Source organism: Trematomus bernacchii, unplaced genomic scaffold, assembly GCF_902827165.1.
Source record: "Trematomus bernacchii unplaced genomic scaffold, fTreBer1.1, whole genome shotgun sequence".
Lineage (NCBI taxonomy): Eukaryota > Metazoa > Chordata > Actinopteri > Perciformes > Nototheniidae > Trematomus > Trematomus bernacchii.
This window is the reverse complement of record NW_022987584.1, coordinates 469,888-489,289: the sequence shown is the minus strand read 5'-3', so window position 1 is coordinate 489,289 and position 19,402 is coordinate 469,888. Positions and strand designations below refer to the sequence as shown.

The following is a 19,402-nucleotide window of genomic DNA, read 5'->3' as shown; positions in this document are numbered from 1 at the left end:
TTTAAATTTCGAGCGGAAAGCTAACCAGGAAGTAATAATTACTTAAGCGGAGAACGGAGAAAGTAAACGTTACAGCAGGCATAACAACAGCCGGTGTTTATTTTATTATAATATTCAAGAACAAATCAGTACTTTTCTTATATGACTATTATTGCTAAATTTGAAAGGTCTTTACCAGCTTTGGAATTATATATATATATATAGCACCTTCTGCCATCCCATCTCTATATATAATATCTATCCGTGACATATGGATCTTAACAAAGATCCGCTATACATTAGTACCAGATATACTGTACACGGACATTTTAGTGAACCAGACCAGCTGTTTCCGCCGGGTCTTCGCTTCCCGGGCATCACGTTGTTTACAAGTGTGTTCAGATCGTTCAGATGCTAAATAAAAGTTTAGCTTGTACTTTTGATACCCCGCCTCTCGGCACCACAACATCCAGTTTACTGTATTTCACATGAGCGATGTCGAACATTGAAAAGTCCTTATAAAATCTCTGTTATTAGATCAGTACTTTTCTTATATGACTATTATTGACTTGAACACTGAGAATGTATTTATTAACTTCAGACATTTGAAATATTTGAAATCAGATGAAAACAAACTGTAACGGACCCTGCCGTGTTATCTATGATTACTATGCCTTACTGTACATTCATAATTTCAGCCGGAGGTAGGTGGTAGGCGTTGCGGAGGAGCAGATTGCGAGTGAGGTGCCTGTTCTAAACGAACTATTCCAGCTGTTATAAAGCATTAAATAAAAAGTAAGCAAGGAATACAGAATGTTACGTTACGTAACTTTGTTGAGAATGTGGCCATGTACATGTAATACATGGGATCATTTGCAGCGACTTGGTCATTGTGGGGAAAAATAACACCCATCCTGATCGTTTCAATGAAGTTGAATACAGAATATTCATATTTGTCAGTGATTTCATGTCAATTCGGCGAACATAAACATCAATGATGATGATTAAATTAGGATTAAAAATCGGGAGAGCCGGCTCGTTCGTTTTTTCCGACTAAACAACATCTATTATTTAGAAGTTGATTTCACATGACTCCAGTGTGGAACCCCACTGCACCCCCTGGTGGATCAATGATCCATTGCAGCTGGCTTCACAATAATTAAATGTATTTATCATGGGGGCGGTATCAAGTCTGACTGGGGGCCGGCCGGCCATCACGGAACGTGCATGAACCGATCACGACCCTCGCACTTTAAACTGTCCAAAATAAGACGCTTCATCTGTAAATGGGCTGGCTCCGGCCTATATAGCTGAACTGCTCCAGCGCTACACCCCAGCCAGAGCTTTAAAGTCTGCTGACCAGCTGCTGCTGGTAGTGCCCAAGACCAGGCTAAAAACCAGAGGGCACCGAGCCTTCGCAGCAGCTGGCCCTGGGCTCTGGAACACTCTGCCCCTCCATGTGAGGTCGGCCCAGACCCTAGGGGTTTTTAAATCTACACTAAAAACACACTTCTTCTCCCTGGCCTTCTAGTTAGAGCGGAGCACGACTCCTGACTTTTCCTTGTGTTTTTTTAATTTTTGATATATATCTGTTGTAATTTATTGTCTTTTATTGTGATTATAGTAATGTGTTTTTATTACATGTACAGCACTTTGGCTCGACCAAAAATCGCTTTTAAATGTGCTTTATAAATAAAACTTGATTTGATTTGATTTGAATATTCACCAGAACTCTACTTAACACATTTTCTTTCTGACACCAGTAAATGACGTGTCTGTCTCTGTGACGATGACCCCGCCCACCCACGCTGAGCAGGGATTAGATGATGACTACGATGATGTCATGTCTGCTGTGACCACGGAGCATCAGTTCTGAAACAGAAACAGCAAAAGCCCAGAACGCTTCCCTGAGGAACTCCACGTGTCCTCGTTGCCATGGGGATGTTATAATTACACATTTCAAGATAAAAAAACTCGCTCATCATCAGACTGGTTTTAAAGATTGTTTATTCTAGCTTGACAAATCATTCTGTGTTACTGAGATGACGTACATTTTACATTTTATAACTTTTAACACAAATATTTTCTTTAACAATCTGTCAGTTTTTCCCACTTTTATAATTTTTTTTAAAGTAACAGAACTTTGATTAAAATACTTTTAACGTAACAGTACTTTGGCTTAAATAAAATGTCTTTAAATCCTTTTCTACGTCACAAGTATTATTATATTTCTTATCTCTGAGGCTTTGGTCTGTTAGCATTAGCAGCTAATGCTCAGCACAGAGAACACATGTGCACAATATACAATAAACACAAGAACTAATGATAAAATAAGAACTTCAGTGTCCAGATGTAACAACATGTACTTTTTTTACAAATACCTGACACAGAGCAAAGCAAGCTTGACATTGACAGATTTAGGCACATTCATGTTCGGTATGTTCTCAAAGGGAAGTGCAGTTTGTTATTGATTCGTTATCGGGATGCATTCATTCAAATTAAATCATTCATCATTGAATCGGCTACTTTTACTTTCTGACCTCTTCTTTAGCAATCTGAAAGAAGTTCTTAATTTAAAGTTTAACAATCAGAACTGTTTTCACATTTCATGTAGATCTACTTAGAAAACAAATAAACCTTTTAAAGTCTTATTCAGGACATCCACAGATTCAGAAAGGAAGTATTAAGTATATACTGGAATAATTATCTGCAAATACATAAACCTGAAGCAGACGACGTTTCTGCGATAAAACAAAGCACACGTGAAATGAGTTACGAAGCGCAGACCTCTTCACAGCCGACAGACTCGATGGGGGGGGGCGAGTACATTCACCTAAAGAACATGTATTCAAGTATATTGGTGTATTTCAAATAAGTAACAGTACTTTTAATTAAACAAAATGTGTTTTAAGTGCAGTTACTATGGTAACATGTATTTTCAGTACTTTTTCCTGAGTCCAATATATAAACCCTAAATACTCAGAACGGTCTCTTTGGAGTTGTTATTTGTTCAGAAGCAGTTGATGGAGGACAGTCGGGTGTTAGAGGTGCGTGGTTGATCAGTGCTTTACACACTTCTTCAGCAACACACTCATCTGATCTCTACAAAGGACCACTTTGAGATTTTAGAAAAACAAAACGTCCAAGAGCAAAACCAACAACAACAACAACAAGACAACCCACTCCCAAACCAACTCCCAACCCAACCTTTCTTCTGTGCTTTTCCTCAAATTCTTCCTTCGTGGGACCTGAGGACAGAAACAGAGAGCAGTGAGGAAACGACTGGACCTCCCCTCATGTTGGAGAACAGCTGATCATGAAGGTGATGAAGAACAGAATCTGTTTCCTCTCCAGTCTCATGTCAGACATTATCTACCGATCACAGAGCATCAACATCATCTTTAAACATGCCAATGGAAAAACACAAACTAACCTTTAGAGACGATCAGAAGGACGGAGCGCAACAGTTCTTTTGGCATGGTGGGAATTGTAACCCGACACTGGTACGTTCCCGTGTCGTTGACGGTGACGTTCTTCAGGACAACAGAAGCGTCTCCATTCTTCATCTCTGGATCTTTCAGCTCAACACGACCACGATAACGTTGATCCTGGTTGTTTTCATCCGCCATGTTATTCCTGAAGAAGACGACGTACTGACCCTTCAGCTCAGGTCTGCTCCACACCAACTTTGTGACAGCAGCATCTGTGTGACTGTTACAGGGAAGAGTGACGTCTTCTCCAGGCTTTGCCTCAAAAGCTACAGAAAAACAGAAAGTCAAAAGTCAGCAGCATTTCTTTAACGGTGATCAGATCAACCTGCACATTTCTACTTCCTGTTTGAAACGGCACAGCTCTTAAACTTTAAAGTCTGATATACTTCACATACTTTGTTCTTTAACTTAAGATTTTGAATGCAGGACTATTACTTGTAAGTTCATTTTAAGTATAATTCCTTTATTCGTCCGACAAAGGGAAAAAAGCCATGCACATGGAGGGGTCAGAGTTCCCGTTAGCCTGTAATTACCGGACTATGACCGGTAAAATATGCTGAAGACCGGCAAATCTAAATCTCTCCGGTCAAAATAATTTCCCCTTAGCGCAATACCGCATCAGTTGCTCCACTTATGTGACAGACAAGAATAGTACGTGACAGACAAGAAGAGTCTGGGACAGACGAGAAGAGTACGTGACAGACAAGAAGAGTATGTGACAGACAAGAAGAGTACGTGACAGACAAGAAGAGTATGTGACAGACAAGAAGAGTACGTGACAGACAAGAAGAGTACGTGACAGACAAGAAGAGTACGTGACAGACAAGAAGAGTCTGTGACAGACAAGAAGAGTACGTGACAGACAAGAAGAGTACGTGACAGACAAGAAGAGTACGTGACAGAAAAGAAGAGTACGTGACAGACGAGAAGAGTACGTGACAGACGAGAAGAGTACGTGACAGACGAGAAGAGTACGTGACAGACGAGAAGAGTCTGTGACAGACGAGAAGAGTATGTGACAGACGAGAAGAGTCTGTGACAGACGAGAAGAGTATGTGACAGACGAGAAGAGTACGTGACAGACGAGAAGAGTCTGTGACAGACGAGAAGAGTCTGTGACAGACGAGAAGAGTCTGTGACAGACGAGAAGAGTACGTGACAGACGAGAAGAGTACGTGACAGACGAGAAGAGTACGTGACAGACGAGAAGAGTCTGTGACAGACGAGAAGAGTACGTGACAGACGAGAAGAGTACGTGACAGACAAGAAGAGTCTGTGACAGACGAGAAGAGTCTGTGACAGACGAGAAGAGTACGTGACAGACAAGAAGAGTCTGTGACAGACGAGAAGAGTACGTGACAGACGAGAAGAGTACGTGACAGACAAGAAGAGTACGTGACAGACAAGAAGAGTCTGACAGACAAGAAGAGTCTGTGACAGACAAGAAGAGTCTGTGACAGACAAGAAGAGTACGTGACAGACAAGAATAGTACGTGACAGACAAGAAGAGTATGTGACAGACAAGAATAGTACGTGACAGACAAGAAGAGTACGTGACAGACAAGAAGAGTACGTGACAGACAAGAAGAGTACGTGACAGACAAGAAGAGTACGTGACAGACAAGAAGAGTACGTGACAGACAAGAAGAGTACGTAACAGACAAGAAGAGTACGTGACAGACAAGAAGAGTCTGTGACAGACAAGAAGAGTCTGACAGACAAGAAGAGTACGTGACAGACAAGAAGAGTACGTGACAGACAAGAAGAGTACGTGACAGACAAGAAGAGTACGTGACAGACAAGAAGAGTACGTGACAGACAAGAAGAGTCTGTGACAGACAAGAAGAGTCTGACAGACAAGAAGAGTCTGACAGACAAGAAGAGTACGTGACAGACGAGAAGAGTATGTGACAGACAAGAAGAGTCTGTGACAGACAAGAAGAGTACGTGACAGACAAGAGTCTGTGACAGACAAGAAGAGTACGTGACAGACAAGAATAGTACGTGACAGACAAGAAGAGTACGTGACAGACAAGAATAGTACGTGACAGACAAGAAGAGTCTGTGACAGACAAGAAGAGTATGTGACAGACAAGAAGAGTACGTGACAGACAAGAAGAGTACGTGACAGACAAGAATAGTACGTGACAGACAAGAAGAGTCTGTGACAGACAAGAAGAGTCTGACAGACAAGAGTACGTGACAGACAAGAAGAGTACGTGACAGACAAGAAGAGTCTGACAGACAAGAAGAGTCTGTGACAGACAAGAAGAGTCTGTGACAGACAAGAAGAGTACGTGACAGACAAGAATAGTACGTGACAGACAAGAAGAGTATGTGAAAGACAAGAAGAGTACGTGACAGACAAGAAGAGTACGTGACAGACAAGAAGAGTACGTGACAGACAAGAATAGTACGTGACAGACAAGAAGAGTCTGTGACAGACAAGAAGAGTCTGACAGACAAGAAGAGTACGTGACAGACGAGAAGAGTATGTGACAGACAAGAAGAGTCTGTGACAGACAAGAAGAGTACGTGACAGACAAGAGTCTGTGACAGACAAGAAGAGTACGTGACAGACAAGAATAGTACGTGACAGACAAGAAGAGTACGTGACAGACAAGAAGAGTCTGTGACAGACAAGAAGAGTATGTGACAGACAAGAAGAGTACGTGACAGACAAGAAGAGTACGTGACAGACAAGAATAGTACGTGACAGACAAGAAGAGTCTGTGACAGACAAGAAGAGTCTGACAGACAAGAGTACGTGACAGACAAGAAGAGTCTGTGACAGACAAGAAGAGTACGTGACAGACGAGAAGAGTCTGTGACAGACAAGAAGAGTACGTGACAGACAAGAGTCTGTGACAGACAAGAAGAGTACGTGACAGACAAGAAGAGTCTGTGACAGACAAGAAGAGTACGTGACAGACAAGAGTCTGTGACAGACAAGAAGAGTACGTGACAGACAAGAAGAGTCTGTGACAGACAAGAAGAGTACGTGACAGACAAGAAGAGTACATGACAGACAAGAAGAGTACGTGACAGACAAGAAGAGTCTGACAGACAAGAAGAGTCTGACAGACAAGAAGAGTACGTGACAGACAAGAAGAGTCTGTGACAGACAAGAAGAGTATGTGACAGACAAGAAGAGTACGTGACAGACAAGAAGAGTACGTGACAGACAAGAAGAGTACGTGACAGACAAGAAGAGTCTGTGACAGACAAGAAGAGTATGTGACAGACAAGAAGAGTATGTGACAGACAAGAATAGTCTGTGACAGACAAGAAGAGTCTGTGACAGACAAGAAGAGTATGTGACAGACAAGAAGAGTATGTGACAGACAAGAAGAGTATGTGACAGACAAGAAGAGTATGTGACAGACAAGAAGAGTATGTGACAGACAAGAAGAGTACGTGACAGACAAGAATAGTACGTGACAGACAAGAAGAGTACGTGACAGACAAGAAGAGTACGTGACAGACAAGAAGAGTACGTGACAGACAAGAATAGTACGTGACAGACAAGAAGAGTACGTGACAGACAAGAAGAGTACGTGACAGACAAGAAGAGTCTGTGACAGACAAGAAGAGTATGTGACAGACAAGAAGAGTACGTGACAGACAAGAAGAGTACGTGACAGACAAGAAGAGTACGTGACAGACAAGAAGAGTACGTGACAGACAAGAAGAGTACGTGACAGACAAGAAGAGTCTGTGACAGACAAGAAGAGTCTGTGACAGACAAGAAGAGTATGTGACAGACAAGAAGAGTCTGTGGCAGACAAGAAGAGTACGTGACAGACAAGAAGAGTACGTGACAGACAAGAAGAGTACGTGACAGACAAGAAGAGTACGTGACAGACAAGAAGAGTACGTGACAGACAAGAAGAGTACGTGACAGACAAGAAGAGTACGTGACAGACAAGAAGAGTACGTGACAGACAAGAAGAGTACGTGACAGACAAGAAGAGTACGTGACAGACAAGAAGTGTACGTGACAGACAAGAAGAGTACGTGACAGACAAGAAGAGTCTGTGACAGACAAGAAGAGTACGTGACAGACAAGAAGAGTACGTGACAGACAAGAAGAGTACGTGACAGACAAGAAGAGTCAATTCTAATGTCTAACACGTGGAGAAAGAGTGTCCTGTATGGGTTGATTGTGCGTTGATCTGTTGGTAATGCCTCAGGGTTCCGGTGGGCATGTAAACGAATGCATAATGCTGCGCTATACTTTGTGGCCTCACCCGGTTGCATAGCGACGCTTATTGTTGAGGTGTCTTTTAATAAGCAGGTAGTCATATCATTAGCTAGAACCAGCTAGATCTGATCGATATGGACATAAACGCGAGTGAAGTCAAATCTGACCGGAGCAAGAGATCAGCTGCTGCTGACGAGTCGACACGCAGCTCTGCATGATCACCTGCAGCGGTGAGCAGAGCAACACACACTTCAGGTTAGAATATCACACGTAGCTATTTGAATGACCTCTCAAACTACCTAAACTAGTTATAGATGTGTTTAGTTTTACTGTCGGGTCACTCATTACTGGATCCGTGAGCTGCATGATACTGACGGGCTGTCAGGAGAAGGAGAGCGCTCCGTTTATTATTCCCGTGTTTTTGTAAGTTACTGTACACTTTTGAATAATGTAGTTAATCTACTATAATTAGTTTGTTTAATATGGAATCATATCAATTTGTTTTAAAGCTCAATAAATAACAAAGAAGACCTTTGACCGGCACTTTTCTCATTTTGTCCGGAAGATTTAAACTTTAGCGGACATTTTGACTGGCAAAAAAATATTCTATCGGGAACTCTGGGGGGGGTGTCCAGTGCCTTGCTCAAGGCACCACGGCAGGGCAGGAGGTGAACTGGGACCTCTACAAGTAGCAGTCCACACTCCATATTAAGGTCTGTTCAGGGACTTGAACCGGCGACCCTACGGTTCCCAGTCCCTATGACTGAGCCCCTGCCGGGCGGCTGCACGTCGGTGTTACAGCAGGGGATCAGAGCTCTGCTCGAGGAGGGCTCTATTTAGAAATGAGAAAGACTCTTGGCCTCCATTGGCTGGAGCGAGCAGGGAGTCAGTTTGTGTTTGTTCAGTTTCAGCCAATCACAACTCTCCGTCTCAAATGACATCAGCAGTGTTTTGGAGGGGTGCAGTTTCCTCTTGCAGAAAATAAAAGATAACATCTAATCTTCAGGTTCTCGGGTTACAACAAAACAAACAACTCTTTACAAAAACTCATCGGTTTGAACAATAAATAATAAACTTCATAAAGTTTTAGGAACAATAAAACAGAAAGTGGTTATTAAAGCTCCCATGTCATGCTTTTCCGGTTATTACCCGTCCCCTTGTGTGTTATGAAGGTTTTTATACATGTAAACGGTGTGCAGAGTCAAAACCCTCAAAGTACACCCTGTAGCGAGTAAAACTCTAACACAGAAAAGACCTCCCCAAAACGCCTCGTTGGAGATACGTCACTGCCCATTTGATTCTTCCGGGTACCGCCTGATGTCATGCGGTACCCGGAACGAAATGGACCAATCCCGAAGAGCTATGGCCACACCAGCAGCGGCGTGTTCCTCCTCCAGAGGTTCGAAGAACCGGCATTTCACAGACGAAAGCTTCCAAAACATTGCCCAGTTTGAGGCCGGATATGCACAGCTTGTTTGGACCGTTTGGAGCAGGGGAAGATCTGGGTATACAACCTGTAAGTTTGCATTGTTATTTGTGTATTTATCAAACAAGACTGTTTAAATGTGTAAACTGTGTTGGACTGCTAAGCCATTGACACAGTGCTACCTGTGCTAACTAAGTTGCTAGAGTTTCCATATATCAACTCTAATATCAGCAGATGGCCTTGCATACATGTATCTCATAGCAGGAGAATGTCTGCATTCACACACAAAATACCTATTGACAGTATACTCCGGGTGATTTGCCGGTCAGTCGCGAAACGTAATTACATTATAGCTGGCGTAGCGATCTAACACACGGAGCTAGAGCTAGTTTTGGTCGGAAAAACATTTTTGTGATGCTACGTTGCTAGCGTTTAAATATATCAACTACAATGTCAGCAGATGGCCTTACATGTTTGTCATGGCAGGAGAATGTCTGCAGTCACACACACGGAATACTCATACAGTATACTGTACTGTGATTTACCGTACATTGTGACCGTACATATACTGCATGTAGCTAACGAGGCTAGCTGTATGCTAGCGCAAAACAATGTATTCATGCAAGTTACATTGTATGGTAGCAGAATACCCGTATACGATTGCAATTATAAACACGTTATTGCTAGCCTAATATGAACCACTAGCTTTTGTTCATAGTAGTTTTATTACACTGCATTATAGTTGCCTTTCCTCCAAGCTAACGTTCATATCGTGTTAGCTACCAAGGTAAACAAAGCTAGGTTAGCATATTAGCAGGCAAGCTGTTCATTACACAACTACTACTAACGAATCTAAAACAACTAAGTTTCTCTAATATTTTGTGATTTGCATTTGATTTCGTCCAGCCAGATCCTGGCGGACAATCCATGACGGGGAAGGGATTCTACTACTACTGAGGCCTCGTGCTAAAAGGCACCGCACCGACTGTGCGCGGGCAAGATGCGAGGAGGAGGAATGAATGATATACCGTGTGTATATATGTATATTTATGTTCATTTTGTACATTTCTAAAAATAAAGTTTAATGGAAATACTTAGTAGGCCTATCCTTTCTTCCCTGAATTCATATATAGCAAACCATGATTTGATTTCTCATCAAACAGTAGTAGTTTATAACGGGTAAAAATAACTTACTCTTTGTTATGAGAGTAGCTCGTAGGCCACAAAGACAAGGAGACATACACGAGTTTACAAAACCACGGCACATTTATTGTGGTAAATGCAGAGACAGGTGGTTGAGAGGATCGCAGAGTTAGTCTTCCTGCAGCCGCTTTGGAGAGAGACTGTGTCCGGAGGTGTCCGTGATCGTGCTGATTAGCCTCTTCAGCTCCACCCCAGCGTAAGACAAAGGCCCTGGGGCCGTCACACTCTTCTATAACAACAGTTAAAAATATATATGTATATAAAATATACGGCTGTACCGACGCCATGATAAGACTGATGTTACGCTGAGAGCAGCCGGGAAAAGCACTGACATGGGCGCAGCCTCTCTGGTGGTTGACTAATCAGAACGAGTGGCCGAGCTGACCAATCGGAGCACACTAGGCTCACAGGGAGGGGGGGGCAAGAGCTCCAACGAGTCGTTTAGTGGAGAAAGTGAATACTGCTGAATACACATGCTTGACAGAGATGCTGTATGCGAAACCAATGTGAGTTTGGAAAATTGCACAGTATAAATCTATTTTAGTATACCTCAACAATGTAATTATGATCAGTGGAAATGGCCATGACATGGGCCCTTTAAACAATTCCAGCTGCAAAGAGTCTGCTTTTGTTCAGACGGAGGGATCTAAGAAAAATAGTGCGTAACGAAACTGTGTTTTCTGTTTAAGATATTAGTTCATATCATAAATACTGTGACTAACTCATACACATAATTATACTGGAAGAATAATTAAACTATGTACATTTGAATAAGCTCTAAAATGAAATACTTGTTATTATATATTAGGGATGCCAGAAACTGACCATGATCAAATTCGAAAATCGGACAGCCCTAGCGAATATTAATCGATGATTCGCCGCCGCCAACCCTCTTCCCCCCCCCCCCCACCCCGCGGGAGAGAAAAAATGCAGAGCTTGCATTTTACTCCCTCCAAGTTTACAGTAAAACAAACTGGTGGTGTGACCAATGGCCATTTACAATTATTAATACTATTACTATTATTAGCATTAGTCTATATTTTGGTTGAAACTAAGCCAGGAAAAAAAAGAAAAACATAAATAATAATAAAAAAATATATAAATAAAATCGAATTTTAAAAATAATTTTCGATTATGGAGACTGTAACGAATATTCAAAAAATCGAATAATCGCTGGCATCCCTATTATATATAGACCCAACAGTATACACAACAGTAGTAGTAATATATAGTACAACAATTTTGATAACAAATATGTATTTACCTCTGGACATGACATAACATTCAATGCACAGAGGTGTAAAGTAACTAAGTACATTTACTCAAATGCTGTACTTAAGTACAATTTAGAGGTACTCGTACTTTACTTGAGTATTTCCATGTTATGCTACTTTGTACTTTTACTCCACTACAGTTCAGATGTAAATGGTGTACTTTTCCTCCACTACATGTATTTAATCCCTTTAGTTACTTCACAGATGTGGATGAATGATGTGAAATATAATCAAGTGTTAAATCAGACTTTAGTTCCACCTGGAGTAAATCCACAAGCTACCCTGCAGTATACAAAGTCATTATAGTATATTACTCAAGTACAAGATCTGAGTACATGACACATCTGAATCCTGACACATCTGAACACACACACACACACACACACACACACACACACACACACACACCACACACACACACACACACACACACACACACACACACACACACACACACACACACACACACACACACACACACACACACACACACACACACCACACACACACACACACACACACACACACACCACACACACACACACACACACACACACACACACACACACACACACACACACACACACACTTGAATCAACATGATAAGCCAACAATTAGTATTGTGGCGTCTCGCTGCGGGAAACCCACCTTGTCAGCGCTGTCATCTGCCCCCAGTCATGTGACTTTGTTTACAATCCGACAGCTGGAAGCAAAGGAAAGCCCTCCGGCCTCATATGGCTATGGTGATCATAGGGCTGCTCGATTATGGCAAAAATCACAATCACGATGATTTTGTTCAATAATTGATATCACGATTATTAAATACGATTATTCATTGACTTTGAAAACATCCATTTATTGAACTTTAAAACAAATAATAATTTGAACAGTATCTTTTTAACTGTTGATTACCCTGAACGTATAATTCAACTGAAAAACCAATACAAAAATGTATTAAATAAATGATACCTAGGCCCACCCACTCTGGCACTGGGCCCACCTATTCATTGATCAAAAATGACTGGGCGAAAATATAGTTTCCAAAATGTTTGTTCAAAATTAACAATAAAATAATAAAATAAGAGCAAACATGTGTTTCCCTTTCAAAAAATAATAAAATTAAAAGCAACATTAGTTAACGTAATCAGGCCGAACTCAACGTTTCGCGGCCGCGCGCAGACGAAGGAGGACAGTGGACTGGACAGACACAAAAAATATACCGCGCTCACTAACGATGTCACAACAATCGATGTTCAGTTTTTTTTAAAAGAGTAAGAACAGAGGAACCGCCGGAACCACCACACTCACGCAGCCTACACACGGCGGCGTGCGTTGCCGCTTGGCGGTGGGCGTGTCTTGAGCTTGGGGAGTTTACGCGAGCAACGCGACCAACAACCAATCACATGAATCTCCCGTGTCTCTCCCCAAGGGCTGGAAAATTGAAGAAGTGACCAGAAATTCGGGGTTGTCAGCTGGAAAAAGCGATGTCTATTATTTTAGGTACTAAACGAACGGGGGCTTGCAAAACTTTTAGATAGATAGATAGATAGATCGTACTTTATTGATCCCAAATTGGGAAATTGTTTTTGTTACAGCAGCATAAAAGGCATTTTACAATAAAACAAAATATACAAGAATAGAAATAAAATAAAATAAAATATAAAATAAAATATAAAATATACATGTCAAAATACAAAATAGAAAATATACATACAGATATTATATATATATATATATATATATACAAATATATATATATTCAAAATATATGGAATTATGGAGTATTAAATATGAAACAGATTATGTGTGAGTAAAAATGTACAAGGTGGTTTTATTTCTAGAGAAACTATGGAGCAGAGAGTTCTCTTCCAGCCAGAGGTGATTTGTTGTACAGAGTTATTGCAGTGGGCAGGAATGTTTTCCAGTATCTGTCCTTGTGGCAGGGGAGCTGCAGCAGTCTGTTGGAGAAGGAGCTCCGTTGACTGTCCAGCTGCAGGTGGAGAGGATGGGTGGGGTTATCCATGATGGACAACAGCCTGTTCAGTGTCCTCCTCTCCACCACAGCTTCAAAGGGGTCCAGCTTGATGCCGATGACTGACCCAGCTTTCCTGATCAGTTTATTGATCCTGCTGGTGTCACCGGCTCTGATGCTGCCCCCCCAGCAGACCGCAGCAAAGAAGAGTGCACTAGCCACAACAGACTGATAGAAGATCTCCAGCATCTTACTGCATACGTTGAAGGATCTCAGCTTCCTCAGAAAATAGAGTCTGCTCATCCCCTTCTTGTACACAGCGTCAGTGTTGATCCTCCAGTTCAGCCCATTGTCTAAGTGCACTCCCAGGTACTTGTAGACCTCCACAACTGCCACATCCTCTCCCAGAATGCACAGGGGCAGAGGAGGAGATGTCCTCTTCCTCCTGAAATCAATGACCATCTCTCTGGTCTTGGCCACATTCAGAAGCAGATGATTTCTTCCAGTCCACTCAACAAAATCACCCACCAGCGCTCTGTACTCCTCCTCCCGTCCATCCCTTATACACCCTACCACTGCAGAGTCATCCGAAAACTTCTGCAGGTGGCATGACTCTGAGTTGTATAGAAAGTCAGAGGTGTATAAGGTGAACAGGAAAGGAGACAGCACAGTCCCCTGTGGGGCTCCAATACTACCAACCACCACATCAGACAGCACACTGCCCAGCCGGACGTACTGTGGTCTGTCCGTGAGGTAGTTGGTAATCCAGGAGATGGTGGACGAGTTTACCCTCATAGCCTGCAGCTTGTCACTCAGTAGCCGAGGCTGGATCGTGTTGAATGCACTGGAGAAATCAAAAAAGGTGATTCTCACAGTGCAACCCGATCCATTCAGGTATGAGTGAGCACGCTGCAGCAGGTAAATAATGGCATCGTCCACCCCCAGGTGAGGCTGGTAGGCAAATTGCAGAGGGTCAAGGAATGATCTCACCTGCGGTCTGAGATGGGCCAAGACCAGTCTCTCAAGCACCTTCATCACATGAGATGTGAGTGCTACAGGGCGATAGTCATTGAGCCCAGAAGGAGTTGTCTTTTTAGGGACCGGAACAACGCATGATGTCTTCCACAGCACCGGGATGGTCTCCAAGTGCAGGCTCAGGTTGAATATATACTGGAGAACAGGAGCCAGCTGGCGTGCACAGGTCCTCAGGACCCTGGGGCTGATACCATCAGGGCCAGCAGCCTTGCCTTGGTGGAGTTTTTCCATCTGACTCTGGACCTGTCCTGTGCTCACAGTAAAGCGGGGGGGGGGGCTTGATGGCAGGGGGGATAGAGGGGGGGGGGGTCTGAGGCAAGATGAGCAGAGGGGGGGGGGGGGGGGTCAGCGGCAATGTGAGCAGAGGGGGGGTGCAGAAGCCAGGCTGGGTGGTGGAGGAGAGGTGTGAAGTGTAGGTGGTGAGCAGAGGGGGGATGTTGACGCCAGGCTGAGAGGAGGAGGTGAGGTGAGAAGAGGAAGTGGAGGAGACAGCAGCGGGCGGAGAGCTAAACCTATTGAAGAAGGTGTTCAGCTCGTTGGCCCTCTCCAGGGTGCCCACAGTCAGTCTGTCTCTCCCTTTGAAGCCAGTGATAGCCTTCATCCCAGCCCAGACATCCCTGCTATTGTTCTGCTGGAGCTTAGTCTCCAGCTTCTTCCTGTACGAATCTCTGCCCCTCCTCAAATTGTCTCTCAGTTGATGCTGGATACTCTTTAGCATTGATTTGTCCCCAGACTTAAACGCTTCCTTTTTCTTATTTAAAAGAGTTTTCAGGTCACTAGTAATCCAGGGTTTATTATTGGGGAAACAGTTGACAGTTTTAGCCGGTAATATTGTTTGTTCACAGAAGTTGATGTATTCTGTGATGCAGTCAGTCATATTATTGATGTCCTCTCCATGTGGCACACAAAGCACGTCCCAGTCAGTGGTCTCGAAGCAGTCCTGTAGAGCCTCATTAGCCCCTGGAGTCCATTTCCTCACAGTCCTGGTGGATACAGGCTGCCTCTGCACCAGAGGGACATATTTAGGAGCCAAAAAGACGAGGTTGTGGTCAGATCTGCCCAGGGGGGGGAGGGCAGTGGCACAATATGCATTCTTGGTATTTGCATATAGAAGATCCAGAGTATTATTTCCCCTGGTGGGGCATTTCACATACTGAGTGAATGTAGGCAGAGATTTGTCCAGTTTTGCACGGTTAAAATCCCCAGTTATTGTTATGAATGCATTTGGGTGAAGAGTTTGGAGTTTGGCCACAGAGGAGTGAATGACGTCACCAGCCACCTCCGCGTCCGCGTTCGGTGGAATATAGACAGCAACTACGATGACAGAATAAAGTTCTCTAGGTAGATAAAATGGACGTAATCCCACAGCTAGCAGTTCAATGTCCGGGCTACAGAAACGCTCCTTCACAGTAACATGTCCAGGATTACACCATCGTTCGTTCACATACAGTGCAATCCCTCCTCCTTTCTTTTTACCGCTCAGAATAACGTCCCTGTCCGCCCGAACACTCGTGAAGCCGGGGAGAGCCGTGTTATTATCCGGGATGAGCGAGTGCAACCAAGTCTCGGTAAAACACATGATGCTACACTCACGGTATTCCCACTGCGTCTTCGTCAGCACGCGGAGCTCGTCCATCTTATTCCCCAAAGACCTCACGTTCCCCATTATGATGGCCGGTACACAGGGTTTGTACCTCATCTTCTTCTTCATCCTCAGCTTGGCCCCAGCTCTGCAGCCCCGCTTGAGCCTCCGAAGCTCCTCCGGGATGTCATGCCTGGCTCCGGGCAGCAGCACGGGTCGGCACAGCGCAATCAGCTGCTCACGCGTGTAAACAATGCCATCACTCCTCTGAGCATGGCTCTCCGACACAAAAAGTGAAAAAAGTAGCAGAAGAATGACCAGAAAACGTTCGAAGTAAAACGTGGCCATAGTTCGCTGCAAAACAAAATAAATATCCAAAGAAAAAAGTACAACTAGCTGCTGCAGGAAACATTGCTATTGCTAATTTATGCAACATTCCATGCTGGCTAAATACTGTCTATGCCTGCTAGCTGTCCATTCAAACGAAGTACACTGGATATAAACTCCCCAAACAGGCGAAAACCTAGCAGTTTCACCCACTGTCTCTGCCACCTCCCTCCATGCCTGGCTCCTCCGGTTTGTATCCCGGTAGGTGAACAGGGACTGAAAGCACCGGGTGATTCCCTACCGCTACGATGATTTTCTCCTACATTTTTTGGCATATGAGGAAATGAACTGCGGTCTGGCTCTCTCAACATACACGCGGTTTGATTGGCTAGTTCGGCGAATCGTGACGTCACCCCATTCAAAGTGAATGGGCAGAAGCGTTGAAGCGTCAACGCACGCCGCCGTGTGTAGGGGCCGTCAGGGCCGGCCCGTAGCACTGGCGTTATAGATGTTCGCCTAGGGCGCCGGATCTGGGGAGGGAAAAAACATTTTTGACCGTTGGTGCTCATCCTAATTTTCGGCCTTGATGTAACAATATTCATAATTAAGTAAATGTAACACCCTTTTCACCCCGGTTACACGTTTCATTTGCCCTGTACGATGGGCGCTGTAAGTGATGAAAATGGGGAATGTTGGCTTATCTGGCGCCCGCAGCTCACAGCCAAAGTGCGAGCGTGGGAGGGAGCGAGGGAGAGTGCACTGGTACCGGCACGGTTTTTATTAGCACCTGGTGCTAGCTGCTCTAACGAAGAAGAAGATGTTTCTACAATAATGTGGACAGACTGAGAGGCTGATAACTACAGCTCAGTGAGGTAAAGGACTCTGAGTGTTTAGATAGTTCACTTTAGTCTAAGTTATCTCAGTGGGTCTCAAACGGTTTGGTCACAATTTATGTAAACACATATTTCCAAGGCACTCCTTTATAATTATTGGGATAAACAGGTTTGAAATCATTTCAATGTACTATAGGACAGTAACCAAAAATATCCTTTAAAACTGGAGAGATAAAAGAATATGCATAAATAAATAAATGTTAACTAGGTAAAATAAGATATGAATGAACAACCAAAATCGCGCCAGCTAAAATCTCGCCTAGGGCAGCAAATGGTCTAGAGCCGGCCCTGACCACACTCATCATCCTCACAGCAGGTGCCGCCTCAGAGAGACGAGAGTGTTTTTAATGTTAACCTGTCAGCCATAGATGACCCGGCAGCTACACAGCCAAATCTCATAAAGTACCCTCAGACACTTTTCGGACAAAAGAAAAGGAGCTTCGCTGCCCACTGGTATGACAAGTACACATTCTTGGAGTATAGCATTAGCAAGGACAGTGTGTTTTGTAAAATGTGCCGGCATTTTAGAGAGAGAGGCGGGGCAGGCGGAGAAGATACATTCAGTCGCCATGGTTACAGGGACTGGAAACACATCGACTATGCTCTCAGTAAACACGAATGTCATTCTAGGCATAGCCTATTTTTATTAGATTATTAACAAAAATCGCGAGAAAACATTTGAACAGGCCCAGCCGAAATTAAAATCCTGGCGCCGCGGCTGGTCCCCATGTTTTCTTTAACAGTTACTAACATTAGATATTTTAATGAGATATGGACAGCAAAACAAAAAATGGGCCTGAATTTAGCAGTGGACATAAATGTCAACTGAGTGTCACCTTTTATTTTATGAACCTTTTACATTAAAAACAAGTTAGAACTTTCAAAAGGTCTTATGTTTTTTTTCGTTTCCAGTTTAGAGCAGTAGTCCCTCCAAATGTCTGTGCACGTCTCTGCGCGCACACACACACACACACACACACACACACACACACACACACACACACACACACACACACACACACACACACACACACACCACACACACACACACACACACACACACACACACACACACACACACACACACACACACACACACACACCACACCTCACCTTCTGCAGCCACAGAGCCAATAATCCACAGGAACATGAAGACATGTTGGGCAGATATTAGAGTCGCCATGGCGGAGCGAGTGAGTCTGCACACGTCTCCTTGTTAACGGCAGCCAGAGGGAGGAAGAGCAGGGCGGGAGAGAAGGGAGGTCACATGTGCCGTTTATCAAACCCACTTCCGCATTAGCTCTCTGCTAACTGCGTCATGGGAGTTTAAAGAGATCCGCGTTAAGAACTCTGGAGTGACGGGCCACACGGGCACTGCTCTCAGTCCGGTGGAGGTGGACTGACTCGTCGCTCCGCTGAGGAGATGAAGGGCAGCTGAACTCCGGAACCCCCCCCCCCTGCTCACATGCGCCCCCATACTGAAAGACATGCCCCCCTCTCCATACACAAGGACGGAACTAAAAAACAACAGTACAACAAATAACTCATTAATAAAACAAAATAAAAACAACAATCATACTGAATATAACAACGAAAAGCCTCAAATTAGAAACAGAAACACGTGAGAATACCCTGGGGAACAACACATGCACTAAACACATGTAAAACAAAAGACTAAACAAAAAAAAAGTAGAACCCTACTCTCAAACCAACTGCTCACATTTAAAGACATGTAGCATAATATATGTGTTTTACAGTAACTCTATTAACTTCCTGCAGATGTGAATTAAAATGTGTAATGCACTAACCATTCAATAATACTTGTTAACAAAGGTTGAAGGTCATATTTCGTGACTGAGGTCAAACTTATTTTCAGTGAGAGATTGTTTTGTTCTTAATAGAAATGTAAGGTTAACAAATGCAAAGAATGGCCAATGTTTTATTTGTGAGATAATACTTTCCTTTTATAGCTCTCGTTGGTATATGCACAGAAACAGTTAGCATCAGTTTGAGAGG

General features: G+C 43.5%; 2 protein-coding genes across 2 annotated transcripts in view; one reads left to right on the top strand and one right to left on the bottom strand.

Annotated features, from left to right (window-relative positions):
* LOC117480805 (low affinity immunoglobulin gamma Fc region receptor III-like) overlaps positions 1–19,402 on the top strand; it is a 171,847-nt gene that overhangs the window by 140,511 nt on the left and 11,934 nt on the right. The gene's annotated exons all lie outside the window — the stretch shown is intronic.
* LOC117480824 (coxsackievirus and adenovirus receptor homolog) lies at positions 1,970–18,846 on the bottom strand. Its single transcript, XM_034128310.1, has 3 exons — positions 18,500–18,846; positions 3,413–3,736; positions 1,970–3,227 (listed from the first exon to the last, which is right to left on the bottom strand). The coding sequence occupies exons 1-3, from the start codon at positions 18,567–18,569 to the stop codon at positions 3,082–3,084; spliced, it is 540 nt and encodes a 179-aa protein (XP_033984201.1). The 5' UTR covers positions 18,570–18,846; the 3' UTR covers positions 1,970–3,081.

Bases quoted from the DNA above. Each gene is read 5' to 3' on its own strand.
- LOC117480824 (XM_034128310.1), bottom strand. From the start codon at position 18,569: ATGGCGACTCTAATATCTGCCCAACATGTCTTCATGTTCCTGTGGATT. The intron at 3,737-18,499 runs GTGAGGTGTGGT...GTTTTTCTGTAG, and splicing joins TGGCTCTGTGGCTGCAGAAG to CTTTTGAGGCAAAGCCTGGA. The intron at 3,228-3,412 runs GTTAGTTTGTGT...TTCTGTCCTCAG, and splicing joins CCTTCTGATCGTCTCTAAAG to GTCCCACGAAGGAAGAATTT.